The following is an 18,749-nucleotide window of genomic DNA, read 5'->3' as shown; positions in this document are numbered from 1 at the left end:
TTTTCTTACACATATCCATGTTTTTATTTATCACCCACTCATTGTATTGGATGTAGAAATTGCTGTGCAACATTATACTAAAGATAAATAAGTAAATCAACAAACAAACAAGTAAATAAATAAGTATTGTAAGTAATGGTTTGGAGAGACATGTCATCTGCTGGTGTTGATCCACTGTGTTTTATTATCAAATCTAAAGTCAGTGCAGTTTTGTTTTTCCACAAAATCTTACAGCACTTCATGCTTCCCTCTGCTGACAACTTTTAGGGAGATGCAGATTTCATTTTTCAGCAGGAAACACTGCCCACACTGCTGTAAATACCAATTGGTCTTACATAATATAAATTTTCTGAGACATTTATTTTTGGGTTTTTATTGGCTAATCAACAAAAAGCCAAAATCGTATTATCATATATTATCATTTTAAAGGTTTTTAAATTACAATATTGTTTATCTTAATAATTTCTGGGTCAATATATCATCCAATAAAGTCTTATTTTAACAAGACTAATTGACACCATGCCTAATGCCAGGCATGGACTAGAGGTGTGGAGCATTAAAACTGTGTTCTCTGGAATAATGGAGCTTCATTCAGCACTTTTGGAATGAGTTGGGAATGAACTGGGGACTAGAGTAAGACTGTGAGCATCGAACATCCTGACCTCTCTGTTCAAGTCAGGTGAAGAGGCATTTATTGTCATTTCATCTGTGCACAAGTACAGAGTGGAGCGAAATTACGTTCCTCCAGGACCACGGAGTAACATGGGAGACACAGTACCATTTGTTCTGTGTTGCCAGTACAGTTTGTACACTGATACTGGTCTTGTCACTGAATACAATCAGCTCCTCACAGTAATGCTCAAAAAACTGAATAAAAAATCTTTCCTTGGCAGTAGTAGCAGTTAATCTGTACTGTGTCAATATATATGGAGATGTAAAAGATTGCTTTTCATTCATTATGATTGTTATTATTTATAATTTACAGCTCTGGAAAAAAACATGAGACCACTTAAAAATTATATGTTTCTTTGATTTGACCAAATTGAAAACCTCTGGAATATAATCAAGAGGAAGATGGATGATGCTTGAAATTGAATTGAAATTGTATAAAGTTATTCAAAAGCAGTGTGTAAGACTGGTGGAGGAAACATGCCAAACTGTGATTAAAAAACAGGGTTCTTACACCAAATGTTGATTTCTGAACTCTTAAAACTTTATGAATATAAACTTGTTTTCTTTGCATTATTTGAGCTCTTTTTAGTTATTTCAGCCATTTCTCATTTTTTGCAAATAAATGCTTTAAATGACAATATTTAAATTTAGAATTTGGGATAAATGTATTTTGTAACAGTAACAGTTAATAACAATAACCATAATTGATATCTTACTGTGATTGGTGTGGTGGCACTGAGTGGTCCAGCGGTCTAAAGAGCTGCCTGGTTCGAATCCTGGTCATCCAGCTTGCCATCAGCTGCCAGAGCCCTGAGAGAGCACAATTGGCCTTGCTCTCTATGGGTGGGTAGATGGCACTCTTTCCCCTCATCACTCAAAGGGTGATGTCGAACAGCACAAGGCATCTGTGAGCTGATGTATCAGAACCGAGTCGCTGCGCTTTCCTCCAAGAGCGCTGTGATGTTACTCGGTAATGCTGCATCAGCAGCAGTTCGAAAATGAGGCGGTGGGTGACTTCACATGTATGGCATGAGGCATGTGCTAGTCTTTACCCTCCCTTGTGTTTAGGCATCATTAATGATGGGGGGGAAAACAGTTCACTAGAAGCTTAATGGGTGGGACAATTTGTCTAGCTAAATTTATAAACATTGATTGTTACGGTGTGTGTGTTTGCAGATCCCTGTCTGTACGTCCCGCGCTTTGCGCAAATGTTGGAGTTCGGAGAGAAGAGTCACGAGGTGTCCATGACTGCGCTGAGGCTCGTGCAGAGGATGAAGAGGGACTGGATGCACACGGGACGAAGACCCTCGGGCCTCTGCGGTGCAGGTAACCATGGCAACCCCCCTGCTTATTGGCAACGACCTTTTTAATGATGGAAGGTAGCAAAAGGGTAGGCCGGTCACGAGCACATAGACACAAACGTACACATACACACACTCGCACAGATGGAGGTTTACACACAGTGATCCGAGCCTTTGTCACCTGCAGAGAACTTACATTAACAAGTCAATTAAAGACTAGAGAAGAATACTGATTTAAAAAGAGTATTTAATATTTCATATAGTATAAATGCAACTCATTCAATAAAATTAAACTGAATAAAAGACATACAGGAAACTCCAGGGGTTCGTATGGTCATGAAAAACCTGGAAAAGTCATGGAATTTGAAAATAGCAATTTCCAGGCCTGGATAAGTTTTGAAAAAAATAAAAATACCCAGAACGATTAGGAAAAGTCATGGAAATTTGGTCTACAAGTCTATTTTAAACTAAAAATTACGTCAGCTCAGAGTTAATTCAGTAATTTAACCCTACACAATGGAGCTCTCAGGATCTGACACACATTTTATTATTAAAGATTGTGTGTCAGATTAATGTTAGGCCTACTATAATCAATTTTGATTATAGTTTTAGTTGATTTTTGTTTTTATTGGCCATGTCTGCACTGATGTTTTAAAAATTGCATGGTCATATGGTTGAAGGCATGGAAAAGTAATTAAAAAAAATCATGGAAATGTATTGGTTAAAAAGAGTGTGAACCCTGAAACTCAATTCACGGTCAACCTCTCTCTTTAGCTTTACGCAAATGAAATTATGCTCCATATCAGGGCAGCCTAAGCTAAAACATGATTTCCTTTTTAACCAGACTGATATCCATCCAGCCTCAGTCTCACATAACACAGATTTCTTTCTCCTCCTCTAAAATCTACTAACTGTATTGAACCCTCCACTCCCGACTGGTATCATTTACACGGAACAGCAGCATTAAGGCATGAAGCTGGTGTGAAAGCCCATAGCTGAGCCATCTAGATCACAAAGTCTCTCTCTGTAGTCCCATCAGGGTCCACTTTAGACCTTTTTTTAGCAGGAGCTTTCCACCCTCAGCCCCTAATGTCCTGAATAAACAACGTAATGGACAAAAATTGCTTCCAGTTGCTATGGCTGTGTACTGATAAATACCCAGCGAGTGCGATGGATCTGAAATGCGAATGTAAAGAGTCTTTGTAGAATGGGGTCTCTCTCTTTTTTTATGCCATGCATGTTTTATGACACAGTGGATTTGCCTTCTTTTTCTGAAGAGTCCAGCACACTTTTAATGAGGACATTTTCTTTAAAAAACGTGTTTGAATTGGTTCCAGGGTTCCAGGTTATTCAGTAATTTTTATGAATTATTCAGCGACTGTTTAATGTTTAATGTAAGGGAGGGCAATATAGCAGAAACATATCACAATACTGGACAGGAAGAAGTAAAATGCAGGAACAAAAAAAAGTAAATTAATAAAAACATTTATAACATAATTAGATTTTTTGTTCGATTTCTCAATTTGCTATTATTTTGGAAGGTTTTGTTAAGTGTGTGTGTATGTATGTATGTATGTACTGTCAGGCCTTAATCAAACTCCTATAATTCATATTGCCTTGCCATTAGCACACTGCCCAGAGTTCAGCCTTACTCACATAACACCTCACAACTACACCTTAGTATAGTGCTCTGCTTAGTTTTAGAATAAAATAGCCACAGCGAAAGGAAAATAAAACGATTCAAATTTAATTTTAAAGAGGGGACACAACTCAAAGGAGTAGGTATGACCGTATAGTTTTAGAATAGCTAAACCGAAAACCGAAGGTTTAGGATCATTAACTTTTACAGACAGATGTCAGATATGACTCATATTTAAAAAGATTTTGTAATATATATATATATATATAATGTGAGTTTCTCATTTTCAACTGGAATACTGTATTTTTTGCACTATAAGGTGCACCAGATTATAAGGCGCACTGTCTATAAACTTCTTATTTCTGGTCTATTTTCAAACACAAGGTGCACTGGATTACAAGGCGGATTTAATGCGACACTAGTAAGGAACAGGGGTGTCGCCATGTTTTCCTTCTAATTCAGCAGGTCTCACCGAAGGGTGGCGAGACCTGTAATGCTAAGTTAAGTAAACAAAACTGTAATTCTTAAAAAAATAAACATTTCAGAAGAGTCAGACAAGTCAAATGAGCGCTGGATGTTAATCTACACAGATTTCTCTCCTGAAAACTGTTTATTTGGGTGAGTAGTATCCAGTAGGGTAAGTGCATCCATTTATTTACAGTAAGCTTAAATTTCCTTTTTGATTTGGAACATTAGTTTTAGTGGCTAACCACTAGTGGCTAATGCTGACGACCAAAGAGCTAGCATGTAAGGTGGTTAGCAGCTAATGCTAATACTGCTGGAGAACTAAACTGAAACTCCTGTATAAAGCTGTACTTCAGAAGAGTGGTTTTACTGATTCTTACAACCTGATGTAAAATTCACTGGTAATATTCATACATAAGGCTCACCGGATTAAAAGGCGCACTGACGATTTTGGGGAAAATTAAAACATTTTAAATGCGCCGTATAGTGCAAAAAATACGGTACTGAAATAAAGTAAAGTTTCAATGATATTAAAATATTTTGAGATGCACTATATAAGCCTTTTATAACCTCTAACATAGCCCTACATATGTATTCATAACAACTTATTGCAATTAATAACAGTGTGCTTGTAGTCTCTGCATACAGTTCACTCTCCCAGAACTCAGAACTCCCATACCTGAGCCAATATTGATACATTTCGAATCTCTCGCATCATCTCTCCTTAAGCCCAGGCTCTGGAGCTGTAATTAGAATAACTAACCCCGCCTTTTTTCCTCACGGTTTGATCTCCCGCTCTGCTCTCATCACTCCATGTCCTCGTCTTCTGCTGAGCCTGAATAATTCATCAGCTATTAATCTTTCAGCAGCTCGTGCGCAGAGATGGGAAGAGGGAGTTTAGAGGAGTTTGTTTCGCAGCGAGAGACCAAAGAGCGAGCGAGGGATGGCGGGAAACAAAGAGCGAGAGAGAGATGATGAAGACACTGGTGCTGTCACTCACGTGTCAGGGTCCGCATTCGCAGTGACTTTGCACAGATCCCCGAGTCGGATCATGGGGCCGTTTTGTAAGCTCGGTTGTGTAACTCCCTGAGCTCCGTGGTTACGGCTGGATAACTACGCACTTTCTAAACTCTCCGACTGTCTTCTGGAACAGGGGTCATGTGGAGTAAATGTGATAAAGTTCATGACAGAAAGAAGTGTGCTTCACTTTTTAGAATGTCTATCAAAATCCTGTTTCTTTTTCTGTAAGTACATTTATAAGTGTAAAACTAACTGTTTTAGTGTGCTTCACATTCTGCATACATAACGTCACTGTCACACAAAAACCTTTTACAGATAGAGAAGATGCTTACCCTCTTCATGATCAATATCCCCTGAAATAGAGTTGTACGATATATCGGTTACGCATCGTCATCATGATGTGCGCATGCGCAGTAGTCACATCGCAGGACGAGGATGAGGTTAGAGGTGTTAGGAGAGTAAGTGCTCTTTGAAGAGCTCTGTCTTCAGAAGTTTATTAAAGATAGTGAGAGATTCTCCTGATCTGGTAGTAGAAGGTAGTTAGTTAGAGGTGTTAGGAGAGTAGGTGCTCTTTGAAGAGCTCAGTCTTCAGGAGTTTATGAAAGATAGCGAGAGATTCTCCTGATCTGGTAGTGGAAGATAGTTTGTTCCACCATTGGGGAACTCTGTATGAGAACAGTCTGGATTGCTTTGTGTGAATGTTTGTTTGGTAAAGAGAGGAGACGTTCATCGGAGGAGCGCAGCGGCCGGGAGGTAGCGTAAGCCTTCAGGAGTGATCAGTGCAGGTATGAAGGAGCTGTTCTGTCATCACCTTGTAGGTGATTGTAAGAGCTTTGAATTTGATGTGAGCATCAACTGGTAGCCAATAGAGCTCAATGAGCAGCGGGGTGACATGTGCCCGTTCTACTTGTTTTGCGCTGGAATACAAGCTACAGATGTCCGTGTGACTCTTAAAGAGTGTGGAAGACTACAGCAGCAGACGGACTGTATTCCACTTCGTTAATCTAACAGTTCATATGCGTGCTGATCTGTACCTGTTGCAGTTGCTGTTGCTTTTACTGGTGCATTGGTCATTTAATGCATTGAGCACTTTTCCTTCCTGATAGATGTTGCTGTCTGCTCAGAGACTTATCCTTGTCTCAGACAGAGAGCAGATGACAGAACAGAACAGCATCAGTGGCTAAAATCAACGTCTCTACTAAGATACACACAAGTGAACGCAATAGACAATTTCAGGTTCAGCCAAAATGATCAAAGCTTCCCTATACTGTTCATTAAGCTCATACTGTAATTATTGTGTCTGGCTTTACCTTTTGGTAACTTGTATAATTGAATGCAATGCGTTGATTGTCTGCATGATAGATGTTGCTGTCTGCTCACAGACTCATCTCTGCCTCAGACAGACAGCAGACAACAGAACAGAACCGAACAGAACAGAGCAGGATAACATGGCTAAACTGGCTAAAATCAATTTCTCTACTAAGAGTCACACGTGTGAAGCAAACGTCAGATGTTGATCATACAGTATCTTAGATGTTAAGCTACATCTAGGATAATTGGTAAAGTACAGTAGCTAAATGCAGGGTTCATACAGTCATGAAAAACCTGAAAAAGTAATGGAATTTGAAATTAGCAATTTTTCCAGGCCTGGATAAGTTTTGGAAAAATTAAAATACCCAGAAAGTTTTAGAAAAACCATGTAAATTTGGTCTACAAATCTTTGTGTTTCAGTTTTTCTATAGAGAAAAGCTATTTTGAGCTAATAAATACTTTATCTCAGAGTTAATTCATTAATTTAGTCCTACACAATGTGTCAACATTTTATCTGACTAATTTAGACCTACTATAATCAGTTTTAATTATAGTTTTAGTTGATTTTAGTTTTTATTGTCCATGTCTGCACTGCAACTGCAAAATGCACTGCAAAAATAATATGATTATGAAAATTTCCCCTGAAGGCATGGAAAAGTCATGAAAAATCATGGAATTGTATTGGTTAAACTAGGGGTGTGACGAGATCTCGTATATTTTTGTCAAGCTTAAACCTGTCGCGCGGGGAAAAAAACAGTTTGGTGTGGACTTTTTAAGAGGGATGTGGCAACACAGTAGCGATAGCAGCGAGTGTGGTGGCTGAGCAGTGAGAGCAGCTCTCAGCAGAAGTGGAAAATTGGGGCATTTGTATAGAAGATGCTTCTGCTACTTTTAAGTTGTATGTCTGGCTGCATTTTGGCTCCAGTGGAAACAATAAACGGTAACAGAGTGACCAACAAGATACAAACCATATATAAATACTGTAAGTAAATCAAACACGTGACTGTTTCACAGGCAGCTGTACTAATCCCTTAGCTCTGTACTGTATTTAAAAATGTTCTGTCTGTGTTTCACTTCAAGCATAGTCTTAATATGACTGGTTATGGTTATGCAGAGTTAAATTACAAGAGATTTAGGAGAAAAAAAACACAAACCATAGGCTTAATATGACTGGTTGTGGTTTGCACTTATTGTTTGCACTATATAAGACCTAGAAAAGTTTTTTTTTAAATTTTTTATTCTTATTTCTATTTCTTATAGAATCAATGTGTGAGAGAAACCAGTCTGTTAAGTTTGCGTTATATGATTTTGTCAAATAAAGCTTAGTTTTTAAGCCATTTTCCATTTTTGACGTTTTCTTTTAAATTTTATTTTTAAATCTTATCTCGTCTCGTCTCGTTCTCGTGAACCCAGTATCGTGTCTCTTCTCGTCTCGTGACATTAGTGTCTTGTCACACCCCTAGTTAAAATGTGTATGAACCCTGTAAATGTATTTTTGTGAGACTGTTTCTTTAAAGGGACTGTTAGTTAAAGGGCATGTTATGATCTCATGTGTTTTCAGGTGATGCTCAGAGCTGGTAATTGACATGTTGCTCAGTGGCAGTTAGTAATTAGAGTTGTGTACTACTGCTGAGAGGTGTAAAACGTTTTCTCGCCTTTTGTTTTCCCTCCTCTTCTCTGGTCTCATCACTTATATCCTTAGAGATTGTAGCACTTAGAAAAACTGGCTCATGGCCAGCTCTAATAAAAGCATGCTGTTATTTTATTATTAATTATGTGAATAGGAGTGTGTTTAGCTTTGTGGCTGTTTTTTGTTGTTACATTTGTTTTTTCCTCCTTTTTTTGTACACTATTAAATACTCTATTACTTCCTAAGTACAGGACCAATAGATATTTAAGCCATCAGACTGTACATCTCTTCTGCAGGACGTTTTCTATCTGTCGATCTATCGTTTAATCTATTTATTGTTTGACCGTTATTTTATAGTTACTGTTTACAAAGTAAATCGTCTGGTTAGGTGTTCTTCTAACACAGGGGTGTCCAAACTTTTTTTGTTGGGGGCCAGAAGGAGAAATACATTTGAAGTCTCGGGCTAAAACAAATAATAAAATATATAACTTTAATTAATACTTTTTTCCTGATTACTTTCATTTACACACCATTTTACTTGACTTACTACCTTTATCTTTGACAGTGTTGTGTAAACTAAGATTTTTCAAATTGATGATTAATTTCATGATGTCTCTTAATATTAAACTCCTTAATTACGGCAATTGTTAGACTCTTTGGATGTTTTTCTGCGCTAGAAATGCGCACCCTCTCCGCTTTTAGACTCTTTGCCCCGTTTTTCTGTGCTAGAAATGCGCTCTCTCTCTCCGCTTTTAGACTCTTTTGCCCCTTTTTTCTGCGCTAGAAATGCGCACCCTCTCCGCTTTTAGACTCTTTGGCCCGATTCTGACACCTAGCGTTCAAATCTCATATTATAAAAACCTGCTTAACAGCGGGCCAACTTTCATTCTATTTCTAAAATACCTCACGGGCCGCTCCAAAAAAGGAAACGGGCCGCAAATTGCCCGCGGGCCATAGTTTGGACACCCCTGTTCTAACACATGTAATTAATGCATTTTAGTGTAGTTTCCTGTCAGACCAGTAACTGACAAAGTGAGTCCTCTTGCAGAACATGCATCTAACCTTAAGACACACACACACACACACACACACAGACTCAAAAGTGCATCCATCGTCCAGTAATTGCTCACTCGTCAGCAGGTAGGAATGTCCTGCTGTGCATTTTTTGCCTCATTTTTATTTAATACTCTAAAATGAAACAGTGACTGAAGCAGAGAAGCATCAGGCTGGTGCATTTGGAGCTTTTTTTCTGCTGGATGCACAGCAGCGGGACACAGGTAGAGAAGGTGGGCTTTATCGAAGCGTCCATTAATGTTTTATCAGTGTTTCACTCTCTGTCTTTTTCTCTCTCTCAGAGAGTCTCATCACTCTCTGACAAATAGCGGTCTGGTTGTGTGTGTATGTGCTAATCCATTTTGTGTGTGTGTTGGTGTGTGTGTGTGTGTGGTCTACAGCCCTGCTGGTCGCTGCTCGCATGCATGAGTTTCATCGAACTATCAAAGATGTGATCGGAGTGGTGAAAGTGTGTGAGGCCACACTGAGGAAGAGGTAAGACAGTATGTTTTTTTGCTAAGGTGTCTCTCTGCCCCATATCAGAACATCAGATACTTGAGGTTGCATTAAACATTTAGAGATTTAAAGGTATTGATTAACATTATCACTCAACTGTCACAGGCTTTAAGGGGATATATATTTAGCAAAACTCTCGTACTGTTTTTTTTTTTTTTTTTTTTTCTCTCTCCCCCCTCTCCACCACTTGGGTCAACTGCCCATATAAACACTCCAAGCACCAAAAAAATCTACCTATTCCTTTATCTGTGAATCAGCAAAAAAAAAAAATTGGTGTCATGAATCATATGCTTCTGAGTCGTTTGGATGGTGCATAGAACCACTGTGCCACCACTCCTCACCTGTCACCCCCCTACCAGAGCCCCACTCACTAGATTAGTTGAATTATTTGCCATTTCGTTAATTTTGGCTGAGTATCTCTGAGAGTATACAGCAGGATTAGCCTGCAGACTTTGTCTGACTGAGGGATCTGTACCTGCTGTTTGTGGCAAGTCAGCAGATGAGGGAGATGTAAGTTTTGTGGTACTATTGCAGTTAAGCATGAGCTAACTTGTGGCTGTTTTGTCATTAAGCACAAGCTAACACTAAAGTGGTAAATGCTCAGTTTAAATATTCCATTTCAAGCAACAGCTTTTTTTTACATAAGTGTCAGAGCCTTTAAACGGCCCCCAATCTAATTCGGAAAAAGAGACTGAAACTGGTAAGAATAGAATTGGAGAGATTTCTTTATGTGTGAGTTATTGTGTAAAAAAAAAAAAAACTTCATGAACATGTTTTGTTTGGTCCATAGACCAATTCGTTTGTGAATGTTATATAAATTATATGTCTCCTATAAAAGGATGTGTGGACAAAAAATCACTATAAATACAGGTCTGCTGGTGTTACATACACTGTTAAAAATCCAACATATTAAAAGTTTGATTTAATATTTTACTGTTTAGAGTAATTGAGAAGAAAACATTTGGGTGAATGTGGTACAAAGTGTTTTTTTTTAGCAAGATAAACAAATTTAGCATATTTTTAGATTTTACAGTGTATTTTACATTCACATTAAAAAATAAAAGTGCAACATAGAGTTTTTGACCCTATTTTCACTTGTTCACATCTACCACATACGTTTACACTGCATCTGTGATTAATTATTCCAACAATAGAATGCTGTGTGGGACAGAATATGCAAACTCCCTCGTTATGCATTAATTATTACTGGTGTTTTGGTTGTACTGGAAGGAGGTTTGGTTGTTGAATGTGTCTTGGAGAGACAGCTGTGGTTGCACTGCTGTAACGCATCTCAAACGTGTCCAAGATCATCTTCTTAAATGGTTTAAGTGCTGGGATTTGTGGTATTTTTAAATGTGTCTTGGGTGTGCTTACACTTGCAGCTTTCCGGATTAAATCCTGGTATCAGAGATCTGCATTCACACTCATTACGCACGGCGTGTTTACAAAAAAGCTTTTTTCAGCAACTAAAAGTGGTTCATTATGTTGTTGTTTAAAATAAACCTTTGTATTAACTTTATAGTAACCCTAATTATTAATTGTGAACATTGGATTGACCAGTGTTTTAGGGGTTAATGGATGGATACTACGTTCCTGGTAAACTTGGTAAGTCATGATTTTGCAGGGTTTCTGTGATATTCTGCATTGTATCTCAAGATAAAATACTGTTTCCTATTTGGAATCAAGTGCATTAAAAACACTGTCAAACTCAAACATATCTCTTTCAATGAACTGAGTAATGGACTCTTAAAAGGTGTATCTGGTTAATGTTCTGCTGATCCCTATACTGGGCTAGGGGTTTGTACTTTCAAGAGGGGTATCCAGTTAGTTGTGCTTGTTCTTTACTCTGCTTACTCTGTGAGACATGTTTGTCAATTGCATATTTGGACAACAAATTGTCCAGTACAGATATGATTCTTCCATCTCTAAGTGATTGTAGCCGAAAGATCCAAAATGTCTTAAGTTGCCTAGACCAAAATTGTCTTTACTTACATTACTCTACCGGTTCTGCAATGGTGCAGTGTCCAACCAGAATTCTTCCAGTAGCTTGTTGCGTTTAACCAGTAGTGTTTGGTCAAGGTGCAACTTGGGGACATTTACCAAGTACAAGGTGTGCAGGGATTATAATTCTCATCCTATACGTACATGTTGGATCATGTGTTGATTTCAGTGTAAATGAACCTCTTGGTAATGGTTTGTTTTCTATTTTTAATAGTTTAATGCAAATAAATATTGTTTGCATTAAACTATTGCATTAAAAAGCCATTGTTTTTTGTCTTTTCTGATCCATTTGTGTTGATCATTGACAGGCTAAGTGAGTTTGAGGACACGCCCACCAGTGAACTGACCATTGAAGAGTTTATGAGGGTGGATCTAGACCAGGAGTGTGACCCACCCTCCTTTAAAGATGGACTGAGGAGGGTCAGACTGCAAAAGGTTGGATAATTAGCGAGCATCTGTAGCCATATTAGATCTGGATTAGTGTTAATAGGGGACTCATAGTAACACACAGTAATAATTGCAGGTGATTTTTAATCTATTGTGAATCTGCTGTGTGTACCAGTCTGACAGTAGTCATTTTAGTAATTTAGCATTCAACCAAAGGACATGTCAGCCAATACTGGATGTATATTAATGAATTTTATTGTATTGTAATTGTTATATTCATCGTATTGTTTTGACAGTAGTCATTTTTCAGTAATTTGGCATTCAACCAAAGGGTGTTTTAGGCAATACTGGATACACAGCTCTGGATTAAAATAAGATACCACTTTTCTTGATTTTACCAAATTGAAAATGTATGGAATGTAATCAAGAGAAAGATAAATGATCACAAGCCATCAAACCAAGCTGAACTGCTTGAATTTGTGCACCAGGAGTAAAGCAGCATAAAGTTATCCAAAAGCAGTGTGTAAGACTGGTGGAGTAGAACATGCCAGTATGCATGAAAACTGTGATTAAAACCAGGGTTATTCCACCAAATATTGATTTCTGAACTCTTAAAACTTTATGAATATGAACTTGTTTTCTTTGCATTATTAACATTATTATTAATTATTAATAAATGCTCTAAATGACAATATTTTTATTTGGAATTTGGGAGAAATGTTGTCCGTAGTTTATAAAATAGAACAACAATGTTCATTTTACTCAAACATATACCTATAAATAGCAAAATCAGAGAAACTGATTAGGAAACTGAAGTGCTCTCTCAATTGTTTCCGGAGCTGTATATTGATTAATTCTATTCTATTATTTGATATGTTCATAGTATTCTTTTGAAAGCTATTGAAATAGCTTCTTATTTTACATTCCTGCAGATCGAGGAGGAGCTGGCAAAGAAAATAGACGAGGTTCAAGGTAAGGAGAAGAATAAGCATTTAAAATCAGATGTATGTGTAGTTTTCCAGCTTGGTTGGGGTAATTTATTTTTTGTTTGCCGTGTTGTTCTACCGTTTGTTCTGCAGGTGAAATCTGTGGCTATCAGGATGAAATTGAGATGGAGCTGGAGAGCAACAGGCCCAAAGCCAGTGGGATTTACGCAGCTTATTCGAAAAATGGTATTTTTCCCTTTTTCTTACACAGAATACAAACTAGGACACTGTTCAAACCACAGGGAATCCAAATTCATACTTTCTATCTAAATAGGTTTATCTAGTTATTGGGGGTAAACAATTAAATAAAATCATAAATCAAACATTTTTACTGTTTATAGTCAGATGAACATGTTGGGTAAAAGCTAACTAACATGCTAAAGCTAACTCAACTACCATAGCCAAAAACCTCTGACAGTGTTTGTTTGTAACTGATCATATGATTAATTATGTTTCCATCCATTTATCAAACTTATCAAGCTTGAAACTCCAGCAAGTCACACCAATTAAGGTGCATAAGGCGCACAGTATTATAAGGCATTATGAGACACTGGTAAGGAACAGGGGTGTTGCCATGTTTTCCTTCTAACTCATCAGGTCTTGTCGCTGGGTGGTGGTTGTGGGGGGTTAAGTAAACAAGTCAAGTAAACAAAACTATAATTCTTAAAAAAAAAACATTTTCAATTCAAACGAGTGCTGGATGTCAATCTACACAGATTTCTCTCCTGAGAACTGTTTGTTTGGATGAGGAAAGCTCTTCTGTTTATTTACAGTAAGCTTAGATTTCCAGATTTCCACCAAGGATGGGTGCAGCAGCATTAGCATTAACAGCTAACTGCTCGTTAGTGCCACCCCACAACGCTACACTGAGGAACCCTCAGTGTTTTAGTAAAGCCAGGGTGATATTAGCTAGTGATTTGTCCCATGTAGCTTGTTTTAACATGGTAAACACTACAGTCCCATAATACTCACCTCTGAACAGCAAAAGAGCTAGCACTTAGCAAGGTTGGTTAGCAGCAGGCTACAGGCCGATATTACTCACCTCTGTTTACTACAGACAACATTTCTCCCAAATTCCAAATAAAATAATGTCATTTATAGCATTTATTTGCAGTAAATGAGAAATGGCTGAAAAAACAAAAACAAAGAAGAGTTTTAGACCTCAAATAATGCAAATTAAAGAAAACAAGTTCATATTCATAAAGTTTTAAGAGATCACAAATCAATATTTGCTGGAATAACCCTGGTTTTTAATCAGTCTTACACACTGCTTTTGGATAACTTTATGCTGCTTTACTCCTGGTGCAAAAAATCAAGCAGTTCAGCTTGGTTTGTTGGCTTGTGATCATCTATCTTTTTCTTGATTATATTCCAGAGGTTTTTTAATTTGGTAAAATCAAACAAACTCATCATTTTTCTCATCATTCAAAGAAAATCATTTTTAAGTGGTATATATTATATATGGATGCATACTTACATACAGCACCATCTACTTTTTGATTAGAGCTTGATTCACTCAACACTTTTCTCAACACTTCATACCACCTGCTGGGTTTAGTTATGCTGTGTAGCAGACTGGGTCGGAGTGACTTGAGTGTGAACCTGATTGATAACTGTTGTCAGTTATCCATGCTCATTAGCATATTAGGGTTTACACACATATATAGTTCTCAGATAGGCCTGATTTGCAAGTTTTTCCCCCTCATGTATTTCACTTCTTCTCTCCCAGACACATTACTGTATCCTTTAACACATTTCTTACTGGTTGATTGGTTTAGTGACAGCGTTTGGAAGGGGGTATGTGTACGTTTGTGTATTGCGGAAGCTTTCCCTGCCAATTAACACTTCTGCTCCTTCACCCATGTTTGGTAGTGATTCCTAGAGAGGACTAATTATGTGTGTGTGCGTGTGTATGTGCTGTAATTATTTACTGCCAGCCGCGGATGAGTTGAGCTTTGAGTAAAGGGCAAATAAAGCAGGCTTCCTGTTTTAATTAAGAAAAGCCCTCATCGTTTGGCTCATTTTGTCAATCCTAACCTCGTATTCGATCACTCACAGAGACAATACCCAGTCACACGGCTGAATGGCTGAAATGCCATCCTATTTGTGGGTTTTGCTGGCGGCTTTGATGGGCCTTCGCTTCCTTCTCTGCGCTATTGGTTTTGCACCCCATTTCCAATACGCTAATTACTAATAGAAGGTTAATGATGACGGCTATTATTGTGAGCATTTCTCTGAGGAACACCCGCTTTCAAATCACCCATTCTGTCAGGAGAAAGCAGATGTCTAGACTGCCAAGCCACCTTTATTTTGCTCTTTTATATTTCCTGAGTGTGTTCAGTAATAATGCAGCAGATGTTCTAATCCAGGGGTTCTCAACCTTTTATACCTTACGGCCCACCTGTTTACAACTTGAAAGCGTCAAGGCCCCCCTAATAATAATAATAATAATAATAATAATAATAATAATAATAATAATAATAAAATATCTAAAAAAAAAACAGAATATAATAAACACTTGCTACCCTAACTTTACCCTGAAACAGTGATTTACGCTTTCCAAATATAGTGTATGAACTTCTTACTAGAAACATGATCTAATATTGTGCTTCTTTTGTATTTTTACCTTTAAATACACACATAAGGGTAGCGCTGTTTAACAGGGTATCACAACTCGACAGAACACCTGATCACTCGGCTCGCCGTGTGGGTGATCCGTGTGGGCGTATCCGTGTGGACGTATCCGTGACGTTTTTTAATTCAGATGAAGCAACAGGTGTAGTCAATCATAAGTTTAAGATTTTTAATCAACCTCACTGTGACCCATAGTTCTATAAATTCGTTTTTAGCTTCTCCTCCGCGGTTGAAAGGCACCTGTTCTGTGTGTGTGTGTGTGTGTGTGTGTGTGTGAAGTCACAGCTCTAAACTTTTTTGTCGGAGGATGGGGCTGCGCTCATGCAGAGGCTCTCTCTATTGAAATGAATAGGATGCGTTGTGCTGGTGCACGGGGAGAGGATGCATCTTTCTTGCGGGCGCGCCGCACTAACACTACATTTTGATTTCAAGTTGCGGCCCACAAAATATCGGTGCTCACTACAGACTGTCTCCCTCTGAGGATGAGCCATGTGGACCCTTAGAGGGTGCTTCTCGCCCCCCTGGTGGTCCGCGGCCCCCCCGGTTGAGAAACCCTGTTCTAATCTACAGTATCTGATTTGTCTTATGTTGTCTGTTGTACTGATATCTCTGCTGTTTCAACATAACCATATACTAGTGCATCTCAAAAACTTGGAACATCATTAAAAAGTTACTTTATTTCAAATTTTTACTGTTTAAACTTAGATAGAACATGTTGGGTAAAAGCTAACTAACATGCTAAAGCTAACTCAACCACCATAGCCAAAAACCTCTGACAGTCTGTTTTTTACTGATCATATGATTAATTATGTGTCTATCCATTTATCAAGCTTATCAAGCTTACCACTCCAGCAAGTCACGGCAATTACCATATAAGGCGCACAGTATTATAAGGCGCATTATGAGACACTAGTAAGGAACAGGGGTGTCGCTATGTTTTCCTTCTAATTCAGCAGGTCTTGTGGCTTCAATATAAATGTTTTTCACAAGGAGTGATCTACTTTAATTGTTTCTTTTATTTTGATGATAATTTTTGGCATACAGAAAATGAAAAAAATTTAATCGTATACAAGACCAATTGGTACTTTTGGCAGTGTGGGAAGTGTGCCAAATCCTGCTGGAAAACGAAATCCACACCTTCATAAAAGTTGTCAACAGAGGGAAGCATAAAGTGCTGTAAGATTTTCCGGGAAAACACTGCACTGACTTTTTCACTACCAGTTAACCAATAGAAATCCCAACTAATAAAAAAAAAAAATGTCATGCCCCATTTAATTGGCTTGTTTGCAGTGTTATGGCAGCTCAAACAAGTAGAATGTTATAGTAGAGTCTAAAAAGTGGCACTTTTTGTTAAGATTAAGCTTTGTATATAGCTTTCTTTAAGTGGACAGGGTTTATATAACCTTTGGCCTTGAAATAAAATGAGGCAAAATGTTAAGTAGCATTTTTTTCCCTCCATTTTTAGCTCTGTTTTGGTTCTGGTGGATAGATGAACTCTGATTATTGAAGTAGGCCGAGATAAACACAGTTGTACGGCTTAATTTTAGCACCCCTAACCCTTTTCATTGTTCCCTATTCCAGATGATGCAGTGTCCTTGATGTCGTCCATCTGCACCGACATTGATGAGGAGTGTGATGATGAAGAGTTGCGGGCTGTTGCGTCTCACCTGAACAACAGCTCCTGCAGCAACGGGAAGCCAACGGGCGAAGAAGACGAGGAACGACAGGATGGGCGAGACACACCGCTCAAGCGCCCCTCTCTAGAGGTCCTGTTGGGGCCGCTGCCCACTGCGGCCAGCCTGGGCCTCTCTGAATCCATCAACAAGTGTGTTGGAGAGGAGAAGGAGAATGAACATGGTGAGTGAGAGTTTTACATCGTTTAGATGATGTTTATTGGTGGGCTGTAAACTTCCTTTAATTGCTGGCTGCTTTAGCCTGGTAGCTTCCCGGCTGATCGAGTGTGTTTGGGTTAAGGGGGAAAAAAAAATATTTTTTTTTTCCCACTTATTACTGTTCAGTTCCTGACCTTTTCACATTGATTAGAACAGTCTGTACAGGACCATGGCAAATTCTGCAGATAACACTATAAATTAACTACTGTGATATTATTGCGTATATATTATTAGTTACTAAATTTCTACAGTTAATAATTATGCAGTAGCTACTGTAAGTTAATCTGTAACTACTGTAAATGATTCACTTTCTACTGTCTATTATTCGATATCTATGATTCCTGTTTTAGTATAGCCTTTTAATTCTTGACTATCCATTATACATTATTCAGTATCCACTATGATTTTTTTGCTATCCACTATGTATTTTACTGTATCTTCTTTTGACGTATTCAGTAACAAATATAAAGTAATCAGTATCACTGTGATACGATTAGTATCCACTATGAATATTAGAGTATCTTCTTTGAAGTAATCAATAACTGCTATGGAGTTTTCAGTATTCGCTATGATTCATTCAGTATCCACTATGATTTTTGTTGTATCCACTATATATTTAGCAATTTCTACTTTGAGTACGAGTAATCCACTATGAATTGTTTAGTATTCACTATATATTTTACAGTATCTACTATGAAGTTTTCAGTAACAACTATGAAGTATTCAGTATCCACTATGATTCATTCAGCATGCATGAGTTTTAGTTTCCACTATGTATTGTATGTATATCTGTTTTTAAGTAATCAACAATATCTATAAAGTATTCAAATTCACTAATTCAGTCAGTATTCACTATGAATTTAGTAGTTTCCATTCTTTATTTTACAGTTTCTGCTTTGAAGTATTCAATAACAACTATGAATTATTTAGTATCCACTATGATTCATGCAGTACCCACTTTGATTTTTTTCCAGTATCCACTGTATAATCAACTGTATATTTTTTGCGGAATCTACTTTGAAGTACTTTGAAACATTCACTATAATTCATTCAGTATCCACTATGATTTATTCAGTATCCACCTTATATTTTACTGTATCTTATTTTAAGTATTTAGTAACAACTCTGAAGTTTTCACTATGCACTATGATTCATTCAGTATCCACTATGATTTATTTAGTATCTACTATGATTTATTCAGTATCCACTAAGATTTTTCTGTATCTACTATATTTTTTACAG

General features: G+C 37.7%; 1 protein-coding gene across 1 annotated transcript in view; it reads left to right on the top strand.

The window, feature by feature from the left end:
* Window positions 1-18,749, top strand: part of brf1a (BRF1 RNA polymerase III transcription initiation factor subunit a) — a 98,688-nt gene that overhangs the window by 34,469 nt on the left and 45,470 nt on the right. Inside the window, exons 7-12 of the mRNA XM_022685091.2 lie at window positions 1,849-1,998; window positions 9,493-9,586; window positions 11,917-12,043; window positions 12,928-12,967; window positions 13,075-13,167; window positions 17,197-17,472. Of these exons, the coding sequence (XP_022540812.2) occupies window positions 1,849-1,998; window positions 9,493-9,586; window positions 11,917-12,043; window positions 12,928-12,967; window positions 13,075-13,167; window positions 17,197-17,472 (780 nt within the window). The remainder of the gene's footprint in view (window positions 1-1,848; window positions 1,999-9,492; window positions 9,587-11,916; window positions 12,044-12,927; window positions 12,968-13,074; window positions 13,168-17,196; window positions 17,473-18,749) is intronic.

This window comes from Astyanax mexicanus, chromosome 7 (assembly GCF_023375975.1).
Source record: "Astyanax mexicanus isolate ESR-SI-001 chromosome 7, AstMex3_surface, whole genome shotgun sequence".
Classification (NCBI taxonomy): domain Eukaryota; kingdom Metazoa; phylum Chordata; class Actinopteri; order Characiformes; family Acestrorhamphidae; genus Astyanax; species Astyanax mexicanus.
This window is presented reverse-complemented; position numbering and strand designations above follow the sequence as displayed.